Genomic DNA, 24,633 nt, shown 5'->3' with positions numbered 1-24,633 from the left:
GTGATTAAATTACTAATAAGTTAATAATAAATGCACATCCACCCTCAGGCTATACACATACAAGCCCTTGTGCATGTACCTTCTCATATGCACACCCAACACACAAGCCCATGTCCATTTCTAAACACAGACACCTTCTGACCTTTGTGTTTTAGACATTGATGCACAAATTTCCATATGTTGCCCTGGTGGTGCAACGGACAGTTCCCTGATAGCTACATGAGACTAAACACAGTAAAGCAGAGCTCGTCCCATTCTTTTTTTTTCCCCCCATTACTACCTAGAGCTGTCTTCACCAGCTGTTTCCAGCCATGTGGTACAAGTGCTGTTTGGGTGGAGAGCCTGATGGTTTTGATTCAAACAGGTCACTCAAGCTGGCTGTAAGGGACTGGATGTGGAACATGCACTATCTGACTACATACGTCTGGGTAGGCGTGGGAAGAGATATTTCTCTCTAAATGTGCCAGTTCCCAGAATTGGGACCTTCAGGCACTGAGTGCATATGGAATGAATCAGGGACAGCACGACACCAGTGAGGGTCAGCCAGGCCTGCGATTCACAAACATCCCCTCCCACAGGATCCCCACCACTTCATTGTGATCCATGTGTCACACTGAAGCACTGCCCTTCAAGGACCAGCCCCATGTCTGACAGAAGACATAGTCTCTGATGACCCACCCTGAACAGTAACACTTGCATCAAAACGGATCTGGGACCCAGAGCTCACCTTCTCAGAAGTTAGGAGAGGGGGAGAGGGAGAGAAGAGGATGAATGGGAAGCTACATAACCTGGAGAATGGAGACATTCTTCCACACACATTCTGCAGTGTTGGGGCTAGTGTCTTTGTGCCCCATTGTCTTCTGCTGGATGAGATCAGAGCTGCACCAGTGCTGTTTATAAACCTCCGGCCCTCTAGTGGCTGAAAGCTTGCAGAGATGTACAGTATATACCCATTGCTCAGGGTGTGTGGAGCATCTGGAGTACAAAGCTGAGTGTACAACATGGCTGTACCCCCATGCTGCATGTGCAAGATAAAGATTAGCCAATGTCTGGGTTGCCAGTCTATAAATACTAACAACCTGTTCCAGTCACAGAACTGAAGGAAATTCCTACTTGATCTAGGACTCATACCTGGCCTGAAGACAACACTCTACCTTGGCCTAGGGGTTAATCTCAGTCTCTAGGCTAATTCCAGTTAGAGTCCACATGGTGGGATAGTTTAATCACTGGAGATCCAGAGAGAGCAGATGTCTATGCTAGAGTCCTTGGTGCCTTTGACCTCAGGGATATTGTGTTCTGGTTTTATCTGCCTTGTGAACTCAAGATGTTCAAAATCATCCTTGTGACTTGTGCTGAAATAAAGAAGCAGGAGGTAGAAGGGAGAGTAAAATGGAGATCTAAAGAGCTCTTGGGAGGAAAAAAAAGCAGAAGTTAAAAGAGTGAACGTGAGCCTCAGGAAGCAGAGAGAGCAGGAAGGGGAGTGAGACAAGGCTTTGATGAGACGCAGCCAAAAGGAATCAGAGATAGACAAGTCATCACCATCAATAAGGAGCCTTGGGGTTTCCCCTTGGATGGCGGCTGTGGAGGCATCTGTAAGCAATTACAGCCTTGCTGGTGTCCCATGCTGACCTCCCCCATTTCCATCTCATACCAGGCAGCTCTGCCCACCCCCTCTCCCCTTGACCCTTTGCTCCCAGCCACCTCCCATCCTCTCCCAGCTGTGCGCACAGGAAGAAGCTGTCTGCTCTGCACTCAGTGAATTCTGGCAGGCAACTCTCACAGTGAAGCCATTCCTGTGTACAGCAGGCCCCTCTCCAGAGCCAGTTAAAGCTGCATGGTCTCAGGGACCTGGGCTAGGATGTGCCCATCTCCACTTTCCAGCTGGTCCAAGCTCTGCAACCCCAAAAGGATTCCCCCCTAAATCTGCTGATGACTGAGCTATGGACATCACATCAGGGTATTGCACTGAAAATCTCTTGATACATGGCTGCCTGATCTGCTATGCAAAAGGGGATAGTGGCTTCATGGGTGGTGGCTTAGCAAACAATGAGCCCAGGAGCAGAGATTGTCCCCTGCCAGGAGTTCCCTTCTCCTCAGGGAGCCCCAGAACAGGGCATCCCTCCCAGCCAGTAACAGCATATGAATGAGCCTCTGCTTTCTACAGTGGGTTCAAGACCAGCTGAGCTTATACTCAGGCACTCGACACATTCCATACTGCTGAAGGGTTGTCTCCAGCTTAGGGCACTCTCTTCCAGCTAACTCCAAGTTAGGGAATTACTTGAGGCCTCCAATTCTTTAAGCATCTTACAGAATGAATCATCTTACTGGGGGTGGGCTAAGGAAGGAGTAACTTGTGATTTCTTGACCTATTATAGGCTGGTCTGAAGTCTCTGTTTCAAAGGCGCGGGGAGTTGTAATACACCAGGCAAAGAACAGCTAGAGCGGTCCTGTGGAAACAGGCTTGGCTTGGCAAAGATAGCAGCTCTGTGAAGCACATTGCCTTGCGGGAGTGTTTGTTGGGACAGTAGCTGGGACAAACAGTGTTGCCTGCGAGGCCAAGGGTGGGAGAGCCCCTCAGCAGCAAAAATAGCTATTCAGAAAATAGAGAGGCCAAAAATAATTTGTTTTTTAAGCAATGAAAGAGGAAGAAAGGAAGGAGGGATGAGTGGCAGCCAACACTTTCCAGGCTCTTCCTGAATCATCCCATTGAGAGCTCTTATGCTGCATACATGTTCATCACCAGCTTCCTGTGGGTGCCCCGGGGTAGCGCCGGCGCACAGAGCCTCCTCTTGTTGGTCTTCACCCAAGGAAAATTACGATGTAGGGCAGGATACTACTGAGAGGCCAGTTAAGAAGAATCAGAACAGCAGCCTATAATCTACTGACTGCTGGCCGGGCACTTGGAAATTGTGACTGAGGCGTCTTGCTGCTCTATGAACGCCTTCTCTCCCTCAGTCTCTCGTTCTGGCAAAGCAGAGGAGAGTCATTTCCTGAGCGACATTTGGAGTTGGGTGCGGGAGGTATTTTTAGCTCAATGACTGAGCATCAAGGAGATAACCACCACCAACAGTGGAGGACATGACTGTTGAGGCCCTCAGCCCAGAAGGTGGGGGCCCATTCACAGCCATCAGCAGGCAGCAATGAACACTAAAGTGCCCCAGGGGTAAGTGCACTCACTGCATTTGCCCCAGGGGTAAGTGTTTGCTGTGGTAGGCTGCATGCCTGTGGGGCTGATCCTACAGGAGCAGAAGGGAAGGCAGGGCTGGAGCATCTGGGTCACAGGAGCATCCGTTAGCTTGGCAACCCCATGACAGAAGAGGAAAAGAGACAGGCAGGATGCTCTGCGGATTGAAGCACTAGCTGGCCCTGGATTCAACTCGCTCCCCTGCCACAAACCTCTATGGCCTGATTAAGCCTCTTGTGCCTCAGCTCCCCCTCAAAACACTGGGGATAATAGCCTCACAGTGGGTGGTGAGGATAAGTGCATTAAAGAAGATGAACCATGATGACAGGATCCATATGAGAACCTCAGATAGGGGGAAAGTGTAGCCAGCAAAATTATCAGGGTCTTGATCATGTGTAACAGGCAGAAACCACCTGGGGACTGGGTTCAGTGTCTTAGGAGGTCTCTTCCAGTCTCATGTCTAGTCTCCCTACATTTCCCCAGGTGTAGATTACCAATTGATAAGTGTGACAGTATAATGGCTGCATTAGCCCTGGTCTCAAGGACACCCCAAAATTCAGACTGGGAAGGTTGACTGGGTTTGTGGCAGGACACTATTAGAGACTGCATCACAGTGTCACAACCTTTTTTTTTTTTTCTTCTCAGTGTCACAACCAGCTAATCCCTTAAATCAGAGACACTTATTACTAATTGGCTGCAGTAGTCCCTGAGGCCCCAGGCTGGGATTAAGATGTCATGCTGCCAGGTGCAGTGGAGCCATATAAGAAAAGACAGTGCCTGCTCCCAAGGCCTGAAGCTCTTATTTATAAAATGGAAAACAAGTTATTGTGCCAAGATTATTGTCCTTTCTGTCATATCAGGCTAATAAAGGCAGAGCTGATTATAGCAGCCAACTCCTCTTAGCTAGCATCTCCTAAACTAATTACACAAACTTTTATGAACTTCAGGAGCCCTGGCTGCTCCCAGCTTAGCATCTGTATTCCAGTGACACTGGCCCTTTAAAGGTGTATGAGAAGACCCTTCCCTACTCCACTGCAGTAAAAAATGTACACACAAATAGGACCATGAATCCTCAAATCCAGCAGTGGAGGACAGGGCTCAAGCTTTGTGCCTGCTAGACACCACCTGCCTGCTAGACACTACCTGTGCCACTATTCAGCACTTCTCAGGGACAGCCTAGGATTCACACTACCAGGGTTCAGTGCCTCAGGAGCAAGATGTTCTAGCAGAGCTGTGTGGGTGGCCAATATTGCACTAGGAAGGAGGTGCAGGTCAGAGCTAAGATAAGGACTGACAGAGCCCTGGACTGGAACAGTACAGCATGTTTCAGCTCAGGACTTGTAGAGCTGTAGAGAGTCTAGGATTGGAAGGGCACAGGGCACTGTAAATCAGGACTGAAGTGAGGGCCCTGGATTGTACAAATGTGCATTGCCAGAGCTTCTAGAAAACCCAGTGCTAGAAAAGCAATTGTGCAAGTCAGGCTTAGGATGCATCTGTTGACCCTGGCCTGGAGCAGCAGGACAGGACAAATTGCATGTTTAGAGGGCAGTGTAACGGCAGAGGTTTTGCACAAAGCCTCAAGTTCTTGTACCATGCCTGGCTTCAGGCACTGCTAGGAGCCTGCAGTTTTATGCATGATACAAGAGAAATTCCCAAAGGAACAAATGACAGCTATACACCTAGGGTCTGATTTTGTTCCACCTATTAGAGACCTAAGTGGATTTAGCCACCTAAGTACAGTCCCGTTTCACCCAGCTTGAGTCGCTGTAAAACTGTTAATGTAAAAGATGGGGAGTTCTCTTCCTCCACAAGGCATTTTTGAGACATAATCTGAAGGCTAAATTGACAGTGAGTTACAGAAGTAGACGAGTTAATATTTTTTTCTGGAACTTGAGCAGGATGGAATAGGACTGTATTGAGGTGCCCAAGAAAATCTGTTCCCTCACACCACCTGACTTTCAACCTTAAATGTACAAAAATGATGAGCCAGGCCCCTCAAGTCACATGAGATTGCCTTAACTATCACAGAATCTGAAAAACATAGCCACAGAGTCACATTTGCAACTTCTCTGCAAGCATGAGGACTAGAAGCATGGGTATAAGTGTTTGAAAAAAGCTGAGATTTTTCATGTAATAACATGATTCCAAGAGCTGAGGGTTTAAGAAAAACATAAAATATAAGAGCAACAGCTATTTTGTCTAAAAATCTCCCCTTAAACTCTAGACACTTTAAAAAGAAATCCAACTTTCAGCTGGAACATTTAGTACAAACAACTTGTTTCCACCTGCGTCTCCAAACCCCAGCATCCTCTTCACTTTGTTTTAAACTAGAAACATTAAAGTTAAAGGCCCTGCTCAAAACAACGTCTGCAATGGAAGTCTGCTGTCTCCGGATATAATTCCCTCCCTGAGTTGGCTGGAGAAATGAGAAAGAGAGCAAAGCTGAAATAAACCAGGGTTCGCAGGGAGACAAATAGCAGTAACTCACATTTATATAGTTCATTTCTCATGGAAGAATCCCAAAGCAGTTTGCAGCTTGTATAAGGGTTGCTCATCCACCAGTGAAATGCAGATCTCCATAGTCAGCTATCTTGTATCAGCACTTTATACATAAGTTTTGGAAGGAAAATAGGACAACTTCTCTGGCAACATCAGGGGTAATTGAGGTGGGACAAAATGTACATGCTGCAGGAATTGCTGGATGAGGTCCTGTCAACTTTGTTATGCAGAAGTTCAGGCTGGATGATTATAGTCTCTTCTGGTCTTGAAACCTATAACTCTGATTAATCATGTCAAGAACCAGAAGTTGAACTCCGTACCCTATTTATTATTATTTGTACTGCAGTCGGAACCACAGATCTCAACCTAAACTAGGGCCCTAAGATGCTAGGGGCTGTACAAACACATATGGAGAGGCCACCTCTGCAGCAAAGAGCTCACCACCTACATAGAGAAGACAGGCGCAGGGTGGAAAGTGAAGGTTCTTCTCACTCAGCATACACCTATGCAACACTATGCAGCACCTTGTGGAGTTTCCCAAGCTAGGTCCAAAGCACTCGGGGGCAGTCATGTTAGAAAGATGCAGAACTTTTATTGTACTAAACAAAAAAGCTATTGGAGTGATGGATCAGTTCAGCGGAGGACAGTGACCTTCAACGTCTCAGTGGATAAAATCAAGACTTTTGTGATTCATCCTTGTGCTTAGTCAAAAAGAACTAGGATTCCAGCCTGACACATGCCAAGTACACGTATAACAACCAGGAAATGAGCGGGCTCATAATATGTGCTGGCAGCTGTGCCTAGAGTTAAACAGGAGGGACAGTTTGTAAGGGAGGACCAGCACTAACATGCAGATCTCACTGCCCTGCCAGAATTCAGCAGAGCTACGCTCCTTCTTGCCCATATGTAAATCTCAGAGAGAAATCCATGGGCCATACCCCTTTGGCAAATGAATGCAAGCACTGCTCACACAGCTAAATAATATCAGGGAGACCTCTCTCTCACTGAAGTCACTGGGATATTCCTAAGGGCTGGAATTCAGAACACCCTTCTGGAGATCAGAAGGTGATCTCCTATATAGGGTAAAGTAAGATGTAGAAATAGAACTGTACTCTTCTCAGGGCTTCTCAGAAGAGCAAGGTTTAAATAAAAATCAAGGAGGCCAGAGTCTGAATCAGAAAGAAAATGTGAAAAGACAGAGAGACAGGAGTCCTGCCTTTACCAGCATCAAGGCTGTAACCTGTAACCTTGCCAACAAGGGGGTAATTTCAAATCATCCCTTGCAGATGCAGTTCCAGCGCTGCCTAATCACTGTATTTGTGGTCCATTTGCTATACAACCTGTATTAGCAAATTGTACCTGCAGGAGATAAACCTGACTAATTCCCTGTCAGTTCTAGAAGCCATCAGTTGCAGCCACAGAGATAATTGGCCTCAACCTCAACACAAGAAGTCAAGCAAGAAAGCTTCCAAAGTTCTTAAGAGAAGCAAACATGTCGTGTACAATGCAGTCACCTGGATGTAAGAGTGGAATCCCTACAATCAAATGCCTGAAGGCAGCTAATACACTTAGGAGCTATTTGAAGTAAAATAAATTTCAAGTTGTGAAATAGGTTATCTCCTCATTTACACTTGTGTAAATCAAAGGGTAACTCCACTGAGGACATTTGACCCTGGACAAATAATGGTCACAACCAGTGTCCAGGCAATTTCACCCATACAGGCATAACCTGGGGCTGATCTAGTGGCTCCTTTATGACCTCATCTTATACCTGTAGCATGAGGTGGAGTAGGAGGAGGAAGATAGGCATATCTCAGCACCTCTGGAAGCCAGACCACTTTAAATTAGTGCCAAATAGGTACTTAACTCTAGATAGTTTAGGTTTGAAAATCTTGGCTTCATAAGCCAAGGGCTCAAAGGATATGCCTTGACGGCATGATGTATTGCAGCATAGATTTCATAGACATTAGGGCTGGAAGGGACCTCGGAAGATCATCGAGTCCAGCCCCCCGCCCAAAGGGCAGGAAGTCAGCTGGGGTCATAGGATCCCAGCAAGATAAGCATCCAGTTTCATCTTGAAGGTGTTCAATGAAGGCGCTTGAACAACCTCCGGTAGCAGGCTGTTCCAGACCTTGGGGGCTCGGACAGTAAAGAAATTCTTCCTTATGTCCAGCCTGAAACAATCTTGTAGTAGTTTGTGACCATTCGACCTCGTCATCCCTTGGGGCGCTCTGGTGAACAAACGTTCCCCCAGATACTGGTGGTCACCCCTGATAAACTTATAGGTGGCCATCAGATCACCCCTGAGCCTGCGCTTTTCCAGGCTAAAGAGCCCCAGGGCTCTCAGCCTGTCATCATAGGGTCTGCTTCCCTGACCTCTGATCATGCGCGTGGCTCTTCTCTGGACTCTCTCAAGCTTCTCCACATCCTTTTTGAATTGTGGAGCCCAAAACTGGACGCAGTACTCCAGCTGCGGCCTCACTAAGGCAGAGTACAGGGGGAGAATGACGTCCCGGGATTTGCTTGAGAAGCATCTATGGATGCAAGCCAGCGTTTTGGTCTCTTTACTAGCCGCCGCATCGCATTGCAGGCTCATGTTCATCTTGTGGTCAATGATGACCCCCAAGTCTCTTTCTTCCATAGTGCTAGCCAACATAGCACTGCCAAGCCTATAAGGATACTGTGGGTTTTTCTTCCCAAGGTGGAGAACCTTGCATTTATCGGCATTGAACACCATCAGATGCTCGTCCGCCCACTTGCTGAGCCTGTCCAGGTCAGCCTGGATCACCCGCCTGTCTTCTGGTGTGGATGCTTTGCCCCAAAGTTTAGTGTCATCGGTGAACTTGGCCAGTCCGCTTCTGACTCCAGTGTCCACATCATTAATGAAGATGTTGAACAGTATGGGTCCAAGGACAGAGCCCTGGGGGACCCCACTGGTCACAGGACGCTACGATGAGTGACTTCCATCAATTACTACCCTCTGGGTCTGACCCCGGAGCCAATTTTCCAGCCAGTGGATCATGGAGGGCCCAAGGCGACAATTGGCCATTTTCTCCAAGAGACGATCATGGGACACCAGATCGAAGGCTTTTTTGAAGTCAAGATACATGACATCAATCTCATCTCCCTTGTCCAGGTGATAGGTCATCTGGTCGTAGAAGGAAATGAGATTGGTCAAGCAAGACCTACCCGCAACAAACCTGTGCTGGCTATCCCTTAAGATGTTGGCGTCGGCCAGTCCATTAAGGATGGCCTCCTTAAGAAACTTTTCTAAGATCTTCCCTGGGATAGAAGTCAGGCTGATGGGCCTATAGTTAGCTGGATCCACTTTCCTCCCTTTCTTGAAGATAGGCACCACATTGGCCTTCTTCCAGTCTTTGGGCACTACACCAGAGCGCCAAGAGTTTTCAAAGATCCGCGCTAGAGGCTGGGCTATGATGCTTGCCAGCTCCTTGAGTACCCTGGGGTGAAGATTGTCAGGGCCGGCTGACTTGAAGGTATCCAGCTTCTCAAGATGTTCCTTCACGAAGTCAGCATTAATGGAGGGCAGGGAATCACCCTCACCTGGACTTCCTGGCCCAGTAGCGGGCATGGGCGTCCCATGGGGCTGATGAAAGACTGACGCAAAGTACCTATTTAATAGGTTGGCTTTTTCCTGGGTGTCAGTTGTCAGTTGCCCCATCTGGTTCAGCAGGGGTCCAACATTGCCCCTGCTTTTCCTCTGGCTCCCCACATATCTGAAAAAGGACTTTTTATTGTCCTTGATGCTCAAAGCTAGCTGGAGTTCAGTTGCAGCCTTGGCTTTCCTGGTCTGCTCCCTACAGGACCGGACCAGTGCAGAATAATCCTCCTTGGAGGTGACTCCCATCCTCCATCCTTTGTAGGCCTTTCTTTTTAGCCTCAGGAGGTCTGCTAGGTCCCTGGAGAGCCAGGGGGGCTGCTGTGCCCTCTTGCTGCCTTTCCTCCGAGACGGAATAGACTTAGTTTGTGCATTGAGGATTGCTCCCTTGAGGAGCAACCACCCTTCTTGAACTCCCCTCTCCCTGTGGTCACGGTCCCTTAGGGCCTCACTGACAAGCCTCCTGAGCTTGTCAAAGTCGGCTTTCCTGAAGTCAAGGACTTGCGTGTTGCTGACTGACTTACCAGCTTTTCAGCGGATGGTGAAGGTGATCAGCTCATGGTCGCTGTCACCCAGCTTCCCATCGATCACTAGGTCGCCAACTAGGTCATCCCCAGTAGCCAGCACCAGGTCGAGCAGCGCTTTGCCTCTCGTTGGCCCATAGACTTCTTGAGTCAGGTAGAGGTCATCCACGCACGAGAGGAAGCTCTGCGACCGCTCAGATTTTGCTGAGCGATCCTCCCACGAGATGTCTGGGTAATTGAAGTCACCCATGACAACCATGGTTATGGAGCAAGCTGCCTCAGCCAGTTCCCGGGCAAACTCCTGGTCAAGCTCAGGACTTTGGGTGGGAGGTCTGTAATAGACTCCCACCATTGTGTCCCCTGTGCCGTGTTCCCCACAGATTTTAACCCAGAGGGTCTCCAGCCGTCCACCCTGGTCGCCAATTTCGGCTTGCAGGGACGAGTAGCTTTCCTTAACATAGAGAGCTACACCCCCGCCCCTTTTCTCTACACGATCCCTCCTGTACAGGGTATAGCCGTCTATCCCCGTGGTCCAGTCACGGGTGGAGTCCCACCAGGTCTCCGTTATCCTTATGACATCGTAATTGTTTGCACTAAGCAGGAGGATGAGCTCCTCCTGCTTATTCCCCAAGCTCCTGGCATTAGTGTACAGGCAGGCAAGTGCCCCCTGGGGGGCTCCTTCCTTGCCCACAGATTTGACCAGGGCTGGGGCTGGGGTGGGCTTCCTTATGTGCCGTGATCCGCTGGCTTTGCAAGGATTGCTCAGCGGGCCAGCAGTGGCGGTAGTCCCCCCGTCCCCCAACGGGCTTAGTTTAAAGCCCAGTGGAGCAGTTCAGCCAGTCTGGCTGAGAAGAGCCTCCTCCCTAGGGGAGAGAGGTGGAGGCCATCTCTTCCCAGCAGCTCACTGCCTCTCTCGCCAAAGAGCAGGCTGTGGTCATGAAAGGCAAAGCCTTCCTGACGACACCAGCGCTGCAGTCTTTGGTTGACCACATAGATCCTCCTCTCCCTTCTCAGCCCATAGCCTGAGACTGGGAGGATCAACGAGAACATCACCTGTGCCCCCAGACCCTTTAGCCCCGCTCCCAAATCCCTGTAGCACCTCATGACCTGGCTGGGAGTGCTCCGAGCTGTGTTATTGGTGCCCACATGAATAAGGAGCATGGGATAGTGGTCTGTGGGTTTGAGGAGCTTGGGGATCCTCTCTGCAATGTCCCGGATGCGGGCTCCTGGGAAGCAGCAGACTTGCCGGGCTAAGGGGTCAGGATGGCAGATTGGCTCCTCTGTCCCCCTCAGGAGGGAGTCTCCCACAACAAACACCTTACGTTTTGTCTTGGGGAGAGCAGGGGCGGGAGCTGCAGTTAGGCCCATGTTGCCTGTGGGGGCCGGCAACTCAGCAGGCTCTGCTGGGGCAGCAAGAGGTGCGTACCTGTTGCTCAGTTCTGGTGGGGGAGGGGCCTTTGTGCGGCAGGCCTTAGGGCCCTTGACCACCTTGGTCCATGCCCCTGGCTGGACACAGAAGGAGGTCCCAGAGTCCTCCTCTGGCCTGGAGGGAGACTGTGATCTACCCTCCGCCTCCCGGGGGAAGAAGGGCCTGGCAGTAGGAGTCTATCTCCTGCTCGCAGTCCCTGATGGCACACAGTCTCTGGACTGTGGCCTGGAGCTCCTCCAGCTGGCGCACCAGAGACCCCAAAATGGAGCAGACCCCGGAGCCAGGGGTTCCGTCTGCGTGGAGCCCGGAACCAGGGGCTCCGTCTGGGTGGCCGTCTCTGAGGTGCCGGGGGGGGGGGGCCGCGGAGCCCGAGGGGACCCTCGGGGTGCGGCGCCTGCCCATCCGTGTCACGCCTCTGGTAGGCTGGCTACGGCTGGGACTGTCTACCCTGCGGGGTGCACAGGCAGGGTCCGGCGCCCTCCCGCGCGAACTCCGCGCCGGCAGAGAAGCGCGCCTGTTTGTGCAGCTCCGGTCGCGTGGCTCCCTGGGGGGCTGGGCCAAGTAGGGGCCTGGGCGGGGCTTGACCCGGCCCGGCTCCATTCAGCCGCCGCCTCCCACACACACACACTAAGGGGTTAGCCCCCTCTCTCCACGGGCCCCGCTTACCCCGGCTGTGCTGGGGGTCAGCGGGGGGCTCCGCGGCTGCTGGAGGGTTTCTGGGGGGCTTCGGGGGAGCGGGGGCGCAGCGAGCTTTCACCCGCGCGTCTCTCGCCGCTCCCGCGTCTAACTGGGATTACAAAGTGTTGCTAGGACTGGAGAGAGTTGAATCTCTGCTTTGTACATGAGGGATGGATAAGGGGCCTGTGGTGGGGCTCATGACAGATGGGTAGTGTTGTGTGATGGTAGGTGATTTGAGTATAATAGGATGTCTCACCAGTGTTTTTTAAGTTGGGCAGGGATATATGGGAACTTTTGAAATAGAGTGCTTTATTTCACACATGTACAGTTAACTTAGGAGACTTTCTGGATTGTGACTGCATCTTCAGATCTACCTACCTACCCCTAACTGTTTCCTTCCTTACTTTTAAGCCAAGGGTCAGCAATGTTTTTGGGCAGAGTGCCAAAAAACCCTGTAACCTTGACTGGGCAGTGACAGGGGCCTACCCAGGGCCCAGGCTGGCTGTGGTATGCCAAGCAAAATGACTTAATGCGCCATGCTCTAGCACACGTCAGGGGTTGCTGACTCCTGTTTTAAGCAGTTATGGCAGCATTTTCCCAGATTCTTCCTCTGTTGATCTCCTTCTGGGCTCATGACTGAACCTCCACTGCAAGCCCCATTTCCACAGCTGATTTTCTGTGAGCCTTGTCAAGTGCCTGTTGTTGAGTGCCATGATCCCACTTGAGATTGTGAGCTCTAGATTTAGGAACAGCTGGTTTACAGATTTTAACTGTTGTTTTCCTTAATGCGCATACATAGCAGCAATCCCAAATTCAAATTAACACAGTGTTTATATAAGGTAATGTGTTAATTTGTTTTATGTGTTCTATATAATATACACTATGTGCAATGTGTGCATGCATGTGTGTGTATCTACATGCATACATAAAACCACTTAAAAATGTAAAATTTAAGTAGGTAAAGTGAGGAAATGCCAGCATTATAGTTATTCATGAAACTTTAATTTTTCCCTTTTGTATATATGCATTATGATATATGATGCAATGTGATCATATACATTTCTGAGGACTTCAATTTCTAGCATTTACTAGCTTCTGAATGCTTCACTTTTTGCAGTGTAGTTCTGTGTGTTTTACACATACACATATGCAAGAATAATTTCCCCAGGACCAGGGCCAGATTAACCCTTTAGTGGGTCCTAGGCAAACAAATTAGTGCCCCCCTACTTAACACTGTATATGTATATTACTTTTTTCACTCAATAATTATAATATGTAAAATAAGCACAGCTAGGCCCCTTCCTCCCTTAGGGCCCTAGGCATGTGCCTAGTTTACCTATGTGTTAATCCAGCCCTGCCCTGGTCTGAAAAGCAGCCACCTTTGAGTTGAAGTTCAACAATGCACAGCAACAGCATCTTAAAGAGAAAGCCAGGAAGATTACGGTATCCATCTGAATCTGCAGTTTTGCATATTGTAGATTTACCCTGTGCTTAAAATGAACTGCAGTTCTGTTGTTTGTTCAAGCCACTCATAAATAATGACACCAGCCACAAACGTTGGAAGAGTACTGCCAGACTGGCAGGAGCAGACTATATTGTGAACATGAAGTAAAACTGTACATGCAATAGCAGAGTCAACAAAAAATAACTTTGGATTCACAAATGCAGATTCAACATATTCCCATCTCTCAGAAGTTCAGTGGGCCAAGATCCACCGCTGGAATAAAACAGTACAATTGTAGTAACTTAAACTGAGTTGCAGTAAGATACCAGGTAATGGTCTGGCCTGATATGTAGTATGGTCGCTGTCAGAAGACTCTACCCTTCCTTGCTGTGGGATAGATTTGATGGCCTAATGAGTTTTTTCCATCTCTAATGATTATTCCTCTAAACTGGAACATGGCCAGACCACTGGAACTAACAAACCTGCTCTTGTGCAATGATGACAGGGAAAAATTCTCTCCAAACCATTCACACACTATCTGGGCTCTGAAAAGCACAACCTTCTTCATTTTTATGACAGCTCTATCAAGCCCTGTCATAAAGGGACACATGGGAGCTGGAAAGGATTAGTTTGGAGGGTTTTCCTTGTCCTTTCATGAGCTGCAGATGCCAAATGATGCTCTCTTTGCTTAGCTAAGAGTCCAGATTTGCTACTTGCAATGCATTTCTGCGGTGGGAAATGTGCTGAAGTCCAAGCCCAACAGCTCCTTGAGGTGACACTAACAACAGACCCCTGAGAAAGAAGCTCTTTGAATGACACCCACCTGGGTATTTTCTAGATATATGGCTCACCAAAGGCAGAGACAGAGATTTTATTATGCTGGTCAGGAAGGCTGGGGAATGTACTGCCAACCTGCTGGCCTGCTACCCCACCTAGCGCCCATGAGGGGTCTGTGCAGCTTCCTGGCCTTGCATTTGCTTTTCATTAGCTTTTTTAACACCACCAGGAGATGAAATAACAAAGGATCTGTAAAGGTTACAGGATTTCAGTTCTGGGATGACAGAAATATTACAGGGAGCTAAAATCCCTTATTAATTTGACCCCATATAAATGGACCCTGGAAGTTAAAAACAACACAGCCCTTTAAAAAACATAACACAAATTACCAAGACAGTGGAGTTCCTGCAGACAGTGGTTCCTCTGCACTGCCCTGCACAGGAACTGGCTTCAGTCCCACAGGCCCCTTCACCCTGCTTGGCCAGAGCTGGTTTTGTAGCCTCTCACCATATATACTGCATCTAGACCCAGCACTCTTTCCTGCCTATGCAGGGGGTCAGACTCGATGATCTATTGAGGTCCCTTCCGACCCTAACATCTATGAATATTGTTTATTTCTACCTGTGGGCCCTATAGGTGAGATCAGGGCTGTAGTTCTCATGGCCCCACTCAGTCTGCATGTTTGGCGCTAGTTCCTGCCATCAGAGATGTTACACTCCAAACAGACACGGCAGACGGGAGGTGGGAGGGGAAGTGCACCCAAGCAGTGCACCCAGCAGGTCAGTGGCAGGACTGGGAATAGAGTCCCCGTTTCCTGAATGTCAGTCCAGGGGAACACACTTCCTCCCTTTGCAGGCACCCAAGCCCATAACCTTATCTCTTTCCCCCAGCTTCTTTCTTTGGAGACAGCTTTGTGGAGGTGCCCTCAGTGGATGCATACAGCACAGTTCATCTCCGCCTCCAGTTCTACACAAGTCAGCACAAAGGTCTCCTCTTCCTGGCTGCTGGACAGGCTGACTACCTCCTGATGGAGCTGCAATCCGGCATCCTACAGGTCAGGAAGGCTCTTTTCTTTCTCCAGCAGGGATACCAAGCCTCCTGGCCACATTTGGACTTAGACAAGGCAGGCTTTGTCCCACGGAGGTCACAAGGGGAACCTGCTTACTCCCAGGCTGGGTTTGGTGCTCAGTGTGAAGCCCAGTGAGGAACCTGTGAGCAGACTGCTCTGGGCCTGACAGTGTGATGTGGGTAGTGACTGCAACCAAGCTGTACATTTTTAGGGCAATGGTGCTATCATAGAATACCCTTCCCCTCCCCCACCTCCACCCCAAGTTCTAGGGCCCTAAATGGAAGATGTAGATACAGATATCTGACTCCCCTGACAGTCAGACCACCTCTGGAAGTTTGGAGTATTCTAAGGTAAAGGACAGCTAATAAGAGAGACAGGGGTTCAGAAGGAAGCCATGGAAACCACCAACTCAGGGCCAAGTTCAGCTTTGACTAGGCAAACTTCAGAAAGGTTGGCGAGCCATGGCCTGTAGCACACATGTGACTGCTGCGTTGACAGCTTAGGGCACCATCTGTGATAACCCCCACAGATGTTTTCTTATTGGCCTTCTGCACTAATCCTGGGAGATCTACCACAGGCCAAAGCATGGCAGAGACAATGCCAACAGGCTCCCTTTTACCCTAAACCCTTAAGGCTGCAGGATCGACTATTTTACCCACCTATGACACCTTTTAATCCTACTGACCCATGTACAACCAGTGTTGCACCCACACCCTGCCTTCTAGATGCCAGGTGGGCCCAAGGGTCAGGGTGTCCAGACTGTGGAATAAGCTCCCTCCAGCGGTGGTGCAATCACCTACTCTGGAAATCTTCAAGAGGAGACTGGACAGGCACTTTGCTGGGGTCACCCGACCCCCAGTTTTCTTTCTTGCTGGGTGCAGGGGGCTGGACCCAATGATCTTCCGAGGTTCCTTCTGGCCTTACAGTCTATGAATCTATGATGGCTGATGCCTTGTTTATGATCAATGAGTGACAGGGCAGAAGAGGAGAATCCAGAAGAGTGAAGGGCTGTCACTCATCAGCCTCCCCTTGCACAGAAACCTCTCCCTGACCCCAGGAGGAACCAGGGTCAGATGGGCCATCTGAGTGAGCTGGAACATATGGTTCTGCTATCAGTGTCTGTCACAGAGGAACAGTACCAGGAGAGTCCTTTACACATATACTGTTCCCTGACATTTCTCAAGGCCCAAGAAAGCCACCCGGGCAGTCTCACAGAACACATAACTAAAGTGTCTGGCAGGCAGCTCTGTGGTGTGGATGATTCTAGGTTTCTCTAATGCAAGCCATCTGTCAGAAGACAGCCCACTCGACTGGCCCTTCAGGTCCTGTCCTCCAACCCTCTATTACCCAGACTCCAAGGCTGCTCTTTGTGGGGAGACTGTTCCGTCCAAGAAGACAAAGCCTGCTATTTCCCTTGCAGCAGGGGGGAGAGCAATGGTTAAGGAGCCGGAACAGGCCAGGTCCTCAGAAACGAGAGCAGCAGAAAGGAAGGGAGGCAGGCAGGAGCCCAAAGTGAAGATTCATCACATGGCTAAGCTCCTCTTTGGTGGGAGAGAGAGGAAGAGAAGAAGGAGGCTCCTCACTCCCACCGTACACAGAGGTTCTTGCCTACCCCTCCAATGATCTCCCAGGCCCAGCGATGGGATGGGAGACCACAGGAAAGACCTCCAAGAAATGGGCACAAAACCTACAGAGGGCTTAGGAAGTGTTTCTAGATGAAGAGATAAGTGTTTTTGGATAGAAAGAGACAGAGAACCTTGGGTCACAGACCATAGAAATATCACAGGGAAGGAATGATGGCTTCTTATACCCCTTTCTGCAACCAACACACATGCCCTACCTACCTTCCTTGAGGTGGGGAGTAGCAGGTGTCCAGTTACCTCTGCATGCCCAGACCTATGGTCCAGATAGCCTGCACAGGGACATAGGATGGATTATCACTTCACATGACTTTACCTAGATGGATGGGCAGAAGGACAATGCACGCTACATAATGAGCTCCATAGACCTGCTTAATTAATGGACAGATCTCTAGATATCACAGTTACAAGTGGCAGAGAACTCCCTAGATGTGAATTACTCATACTGTGAGCACATGTACACACATTCACAGCACTGGCCACTGAAAACCCTGAACGTGTCAAGGGAGACCATCCACACAGCTCCAGGATACCATCCATTTTAAGCATGGGGAAGAAACAGCTGAGTTCACTGTGAGATAACTGTTAGCAAATCCTGAGTTTTTACATGGGGCTCATGCTGTGTGTCTGCTTCAGAAACAAAATCAATGCAGCATGAAGACTGCACAGTTAAGAGGTACAGTATTTCCTAGTCCTATTCCCCTTCCTTAAATCTGGTGCTTAATATGTCTTTGCCTACCTCAGCCTCAGTCAGCCATGATCCTACTAGCCCAGTAGGCCTATTGAACTAGCGTGGCACAACAGTGATAGACAATGGCATGCCAGGGGGTGACAGGGTTACATTCACATCAGTCTTTTTCTGACTTCCCAGCCCAAAAAGCCAGATACTTACTTACAGTTGGGTCAAATGGGGCTGGGCACAAGGGCTGAGCAAGGCTTGACCTCATGCCCCTAGATAAGTGATTCTCAACAGGGTGTTGTGGTCAACATGTGCACGTTTCACAAAATAAATACATAAATTTCAAATAGGAATTCATAGTGTCAAAAATTCTGACCTGCCATGGTCTTTCTGAGTTCTTTGCAACAGAATTGTTCTGTTATTTTTTTCTGGAGTAAAAAACCAAGTGAAAACGAAGAACTGGCATTTTCTAATGGGGGCCTTGAGAACCACTGGTCTAGAACTATGACAAAAGATGCTTTAAAACCAGTCTGCCATCACATCAGTGAATCACCAGAAATAGGCCAAGTATGCAAAGCAACCAGCTTAATGTTGCTTTTGCAGCCTTGGACCAAAGCCTCTCTTGGCACTTCTGTGGACTGGGATGGAGTTCAGCACATTTACACCACACCAAGGAAGTTCACATTTGACTGAGGGGAACATAGAGTAGATGAGGGCACATTCCCACCATTATGTCTAGTGTTTTCTTCCTAGACACCCTTTACATTTTCTGCAGGGCTAAGTTTATAGAAGAGGAGCACAGCTAATATTGTAAAGGCTGAATCTTTATAATGGATGAAGAAAAAGGCACTAATGTTCCTGTCCTACTGAGTTGTACTCTTTGCAGAAACAGAGGGGAGGTCAGAGAAAAGGAATGGGAGACTTCATTTAGAGTGGCCTTTGGGCTGCTGTGACTTGCATCTAGTGAACCATTGCCTGAAGGACGTTCTGGGAGCTGGGGATCACTACGGCATAAGAACTCCCTAGCCCTGGCCTTACTCCCTTTCCTTGCCTTTCCCAGAGAATGCCATGCACATGCCAAGCTTCCAACTCCACTTGTCTTCTTTCATTGCAGGTTCGACTACAGCTGGGCTCAGAGAAGATAATGGTCAACTCTCCAGCAGGCCTGCAGCTCAATAACTTAGTTATCCACAGTGCTGAGCTGTTGGTCAGTGATGGTCAGATGACTCTGATTGTGGATGGCCTCTTTAACACCTCTGTGGAGATCCGAGGACTCCTACAGCTGTTAGACATTCAATATGGTCTCTACATAGGCGGGGCTGGGACCCTAGAGCTGCCATACCTCTCGAGGTCCACCTCACCATTCAGAGGCTGCCTCCATACAGTGATCTTCAATGGCCTAGATGTTCTTTCTCTCCTGACATCTGGTGATGGCTCCAAAATATTCCACAGAGTTCAGGAAGGGTGTAGCACAGAGTTCTCTGCTGGGCCTGATGACCCTTTCAGCTTTCTGGGACCACACTCTTACATTACTTTCCCTGGGTGGAGTGCAAGAGAAGAAGGGACCATTGAATTTGTGATAACAACGAGTATCACTCAGGCCCCTCTGATCTACCAGTCAGGGCTGAACAATGACTTCATCTACCTAGAGATCTTTGATGGGCGCTTAAGGGGAGTAGTTGAAAAAGGTAATGGGACTGTCATCCTGCACAACAATTTCTACATCAGTGACGACCAGCAGCACTACGTGAAAGTCTATGTGGACATGTACAAGTTTGAGATCCTTGTTGACTACTATGGCTCACGGACATCCAACCGGGGTATCCACAGCCATCTTGATCTCCAGGGAAGCCTCTTCATTGGAGGTGTGAATGAAAAGGCCTTGCACAGGTTGAGGGAATACCGACTTGCTTTCATCTCTGGGGACAGCTCTGTCAACAGGTCATTCATTGGCTGCTTGGAGGACCTGAGGATAAACCTGGAAAAGAAGAGCCTGCAAGATGCTCTGGTCACAAAGGGCATAACAACAGTCTGTGGAAAGCAGGAGCAGTACTGGGACTATGAGAATGTATATGAGCAGGATGAAGCAACCACAACCCCAGTTCCCGATGTCTGGCACGAAGTGCTGGGCCCAGTGGTGGAACCTTGCCACCCTGACCCTAGCCTCCCTCCCATCTTTGCCAACCTCACTAGGCTGTTGCATGTCAGCCCCCTCATTGTTGCTGAAGGAGGCACAGCCTTTCTAGAATGGCGACACACCCAGCCTACCATAGACCTCAACAGTGCCAGTATCAGGCAGTCTCAGGTCCTTTTTAGTGTCACAAATGACCCCAGGCATGGCCAGCTGGAACTAGACATACCCAGTTCTAGAAACAGAAGGAAGTTCACTTTGTTGGATGTAGTGAATCGGAAAGTCAAGTATGTCCATGATGGCTCTGAGAGTCCCATGGACCAGCTGATGCTGGAGGTAACGGTCACTGCCCGGAGGGGGGTTCCTGACTGTTTGCGGCAAGGCCAGATTTACCTGCTCCCAGTAATGATCAACCCCATCAATGATGCCCCACAAGTGATCTTCCCCCATGGGGACCTCATGGTGATTCTGGAGCGCACACGGAAGCACCTGGGCATGGACATCATCCAGGCACATGATGATGACACATCCTGTGACAACCTGAAATTCCAGCTGCTTGGCAGCAAGAGAATGGAAGAAGGTTATGTGGAATATGATTTCCAGCCTGGAGTCCCCATTGATGAGTTCTCCTGCAGGGACCTGGAGGCAGGCAATGTGGTCTACGTCCACCAGAGTGGACCATCATTACAGCTCATCTTTCAAGTGAGTGATGGCATGGTCAGGAGCCCAGTGGCTGCTTTGAGAGTCATTGCCATTGAGCCTGACATTCAAGTACACAATAACACAGGCCTGTTCATCTCTCAAGGAGGCACTGTTCTGATCACCACAGCCAACCTCTCAGTAGAGACCAATGCAGTAAAACAAAGAGTAACCATCATTTATCGCCTCACAGATCCTCTCTGGTACGGTGAAATCCAGAAGCAAGGGAGCATGGGAGGGGAGTGGAAGAAAGTTGAAGCTTTCCACCAGCAAGACATTGAGCATGGGCGCGTACAGTATTTCAGCACAGACCCTGAGCACCATCTGGAAGATGTCATGGAGAAGCTGAGGTTCGAGGTTCAAGTTGGCCAGAAGGTCTTAACAAACAACACTTTCCTCATCAGGATCAAAAGGGCGACTATCAAGATGAGGACCATGGTGCCCCTGCTGATGAAAAACAAACGACACAAAAACATCACTACCAGGGAGCTGGAAGCAACCTTGGAGGATCCAAATGCTACCCCACTTTCCTTCTACTATGAAATAATCCAGGCACCCAAAAAAGGAAACCTTGAGCTTCTGGGCAGTAGGCTAACAGAAGGCTTTGGATTTACCCAAGAGGCCTTGCAGAGAAGACAACTCAGCTACAGTGCTACAGTCAGGAATGCTAAAGAGACTGAGGACTCCTTCCAGTTCCGTGTCACTGCTGGTGACCAGTATTCCCCAGTGTATACCTACATGATCAGCATTGGGGGGGACCCAGATGCACCTGCCCTGACCAACGTTCTTTTATCTGTCCTGGAAGGAGGTCAGGCTGTCATCTCCAAGGACCACCTGTTTGTACAGAGCTTAAGTAGTATGGACTATATGTATGAGGTGATTGAAGGGCCAGCTCATGGAAAGTTGATCTGGAGGACATCACCAAACTGGCCTGCCAATGAAGAGGTCATTACCGAGTTCACCAATGAAGACATCCTCCACAGAAGGCTTCTGTATCAGCACGATGACTCTGAGACCACAGAAGATGATATCCCCTTTGTGGCCATCCAGCAGGATGAAGGCAGCACGGACCCTGAAGCAGAAGAGGTAAGGGGGGTCTTTAGAATCTCCATCCAGCCTGTCAATGACCATGCACCCACCCAGGTAGTGAACAAGGTCTTCAATGTAGTGCGGAATGGCCAGCGCTTGCTGACCACTGATGATATTGCCTTTGTGGATGAGGACTCTGGTTTCTCAGATGCCCAGCTGGTGCTGGTGAGGAAAGACATTCTATTTGGTAGTATCCACTCCATTGAGGACAGGAGTCGCCAGGTATACCGCTTCACCCAGGAGGACTTGAGGAAGAAGAAGATTCTCTTTGTCCACTCAGGGGCTGACCGAGGCTGGATCCAGCTGCAGGTCTCTGATGGCCTCCATCAAACCACAGCTGTCCTGGAAGTACAAGCCTCGGACCCCTACATCCAGATTGTCAACAACACTGGCTTAGTCATCCACCAAGGGAGCCATGGAACTATTGACTCCTCTGTCCTCAGCCTGGAGACTAACATGGACATAAGAAATGATGAGGACATCCGGTTCCTGATAACCACCCCGCCACGATGGGGGATGGTGCTTAGAGGGGGCCAGCCTACAGGGATCTTCTCCCAAAGGGACCTGATGAATGGAGAAATAGTGTACCACCACAATGGCAGCAGGAACTCTAGAGATGAATTCCAGTTTTCTGTAGAAGCAAATCAGGTGGCTGTGGAAGACACCCTGGAGGTCACCGTGTTCCTAGATAACCACCCATCTCCCTTGACCGTCATCCACCACAAAAGAATATATGTCTTCGAAGGGGAAGCAGTTGAGATTAAGAAAGACCAGTTGCTGGTAAGTACGGCTTTCTGAAGTTATTTTGCCTTGATCTTATTTATCCAAGCCTTAATGTACCTTCCTGGTTAAAGGATCTGGGACAGCAAAGTTCTGCAGTAACCTCATGAGCTGCTAGGCTTTGCTCTGTGGAACCTGTTAGGCCCAATTTCTGTTCACACTGCAGATCCTTTGAGCTAGGGCCAAGCAGCAGAAAGGAAGTGTAAATACAAGTGTGCCTACATTAAGCCCTCTGTGAATTGCCAGGGGTCATAATCCAATAGAAAATTGGTTACTCTAAGGAAGAGGCATCCCCTTTCTCCATTAAGCAGTCCCAGAGGACTGCTAAACAAACCTTCCTATTACCAGTGAGAACAAGCTGCCTGTCCCATCCCAGGATGAAATGGCCTCTGTGTTAACTCTCCCTTTTTCTCTCACCCTCTTCCTCCCACACAAACATACAGGTGACCCACGAAGAGATCCCACCTCATGAGATCATCTACTCAGTGAGCAGTGACCCTCACTCTGGGTTCCTGGTGATGGTGTATCATGACAGCGATTCTGATGAGCCTCCCAGTCTGGACCCTGTCCATTCCTTCACCCAGGAGGACATCAACGAAGGCAAGGTCCTCTACCTGCACTCCAAGCCTGAAGAGCAAACCGACCAGTTCACTGTGGACATCATGGCCAGCAGGGCAGATGCCCTGGAGGGGATTGTGGTGAACTTAGATGTCCTTCCCATTGCAGTCCCTCTGGAGGTCCACAATGTCACAATCATGGGTGGGGGCTCCACAGTCCTCTCCACAGACATCCTGACCATCCCCAGAGCCTACATCACAGTGCTGAGTGTGGAGTTTGTGATTCTTGAGCCCCCAAAATATGGGACCATCCAGAATATTGATAGACCTGAAGAAGGCAACCTTCACTTCTTCTCCTGGAATGAGGTACAGAAGCGACTGTCTTGGGGCTGGGATACATGGCTAAAAGGGCTTTTGAAGGGACTGCGCCAAGATTAGAACTCATGCACTTGATCCTGATCCCCCAGTGATGTAACTCCACAAAATCAGGCCCAAGTGATACAGGGTGGGTTAGAAGCTCATGAAACACAGCAGACAGTGGAAATACTGAGGGTCATACATGTTTTCTCTGTGTTGAGAGATCATGGAGCATCACCTCCTGCCTTTGACCCAGGCAAAAAACATCTCCCAGCATCAATGAGGTAGGCTCCTCTGTGCACAGATGGGTCAGTGGGCTGGGATACAGCCCTAGGGGACAGTCCTGTGAGGTCTGATTCTGTAATCCTCAGTTTTCCACCCACTGGCCTGGGTGTCACAGCACAAGGGAGCAGGCAGGACCCCCTGACGAGTGGCTCCACAGAGAAGCCTTTCAGCAAATGAGACACTCTCAGGCTCCTGAACTCAGTGTCTGTCTCACCCCCAGGTGGAGCAGCAGCTCATCCAGTACACACACGATGGCAGTAAGGCCCTGGCTGACAGCTTCACCATCCTGGCCAATGCCTCTGAGGTTGACCGGCAGAGTCAGCCCAAGACCATCTCCATCACCATCGTGCCACGCATTGACAAGGGGCCTGTGGTTACCATTAATGCCGGGCTGCAGGTAACTGTCCTCACCTGAGGGAAGGAAATCAGAGACCTCTGCCATTGCTTTATCCCAGGGAAGAGGTTTACTTTGGGTGACCTGGAGCCTGCATTGGGGTTGGTGGGGGAGAAGAGTCTCCTTCAGACCCTCTGCAAATGGCACCTATCTACTAGTCAGCAAGGACAGTTTAGGCAACAGCAAGCCTGGAGGAACAGGCAGCCCAGCAAACATCTGATTATAAGCTATCCACAGAAGGAGTGGGGAGACTTCCCACACACATACCGGGCACACACTGCCCCTCAAGGCAGCCTAACTCAGAGGGGGATGGGGGCAGGCCATTTCTGAGTTCCTGGGCCTGCAAACTGAGTACACGTTACTGGCTGTTGGGCAGGGGGTTGAGAGGCACCAGGCAACTGGGACTCAGCTAGTTCTGGTCTCTAGACACCTCATGCTTCTGGACAGAGCTCTTTAGGATCATGTCTACTGACTTTCTAGATGCCTTCAGGAAGCAGTGGGTAACATCAGGATTACCATGTTATGTCCTCCTCTGAATCCCTAATTATTAACTCTTGATCTGCACTTCCTCCTCCCCTGTTTATCTTTGGTTGTCCCAAACAACTAGTGGCTGCCCCACTCCTGGTAATGAAGAGAGCTTACAGCTTTTTTACTCTGTTTCCACTCACCAGAGGAACAAGAATGGCCTTTAGTCTTGGGCGGACCTAAAAGCCCACTGTCTACTCAGTCTAGCATTTCAACAGCTGTCCTGGGCTTGAGGGCTTCAGGCCCAGTGTGATTTCATGCCTGCTGTCTTGAG

The 24,633-nt window shown here is 49.5% G+C and overlaps 1 protein-coding gene across 1 annotated transcript in view; it reads left to right on the top strand.

Moving 5' to 3' along the window:
* CSPG4 (chondroitin sulfate proteoglycan 4) overlaps nt 1-24,633 on the top strand; it is an 83,853-nt gene that overhangs the window by 33,209 nt on the left and 26,011 nt on the right. Inside the window, exons 2-5 of the mRNA XM_006268768.4 lie at nt 15,045-15,208; nt 18,657-22,241; nt 22,685-23,164; nt 23,661-23,837. Coding sequence (XP_006268830.3) covers nt 15,045-15,208; nt 18,657-22,241; nt 22,685-23,164; nt 23,661-23,837 — 4,406 coding nt within the window. The remainder of the gene's footprint in view (nt 1-15,044; nt 15,209-18,656; nt 22,242-22,684; nt 23,165-23,660; nt 23,838-24,633) is intronic.

Source organism: Alligator mississippiensis, chromosome 11, assembly GCF_030867095.1.
Source record: "Alligator mississippiensis isolate rAllMis1 chromosome 11, rAllMis1, whole genome shotgun sequence".
Lineage (NCBI taxonomy): Eukaryota > Metazoa > Chordata > Crocodylia > Alligatoridae > Alligator > Alligator mississippiensis.
This window is presented reverse-complemented; position numbering and strand designations above follow the sequence as displayed.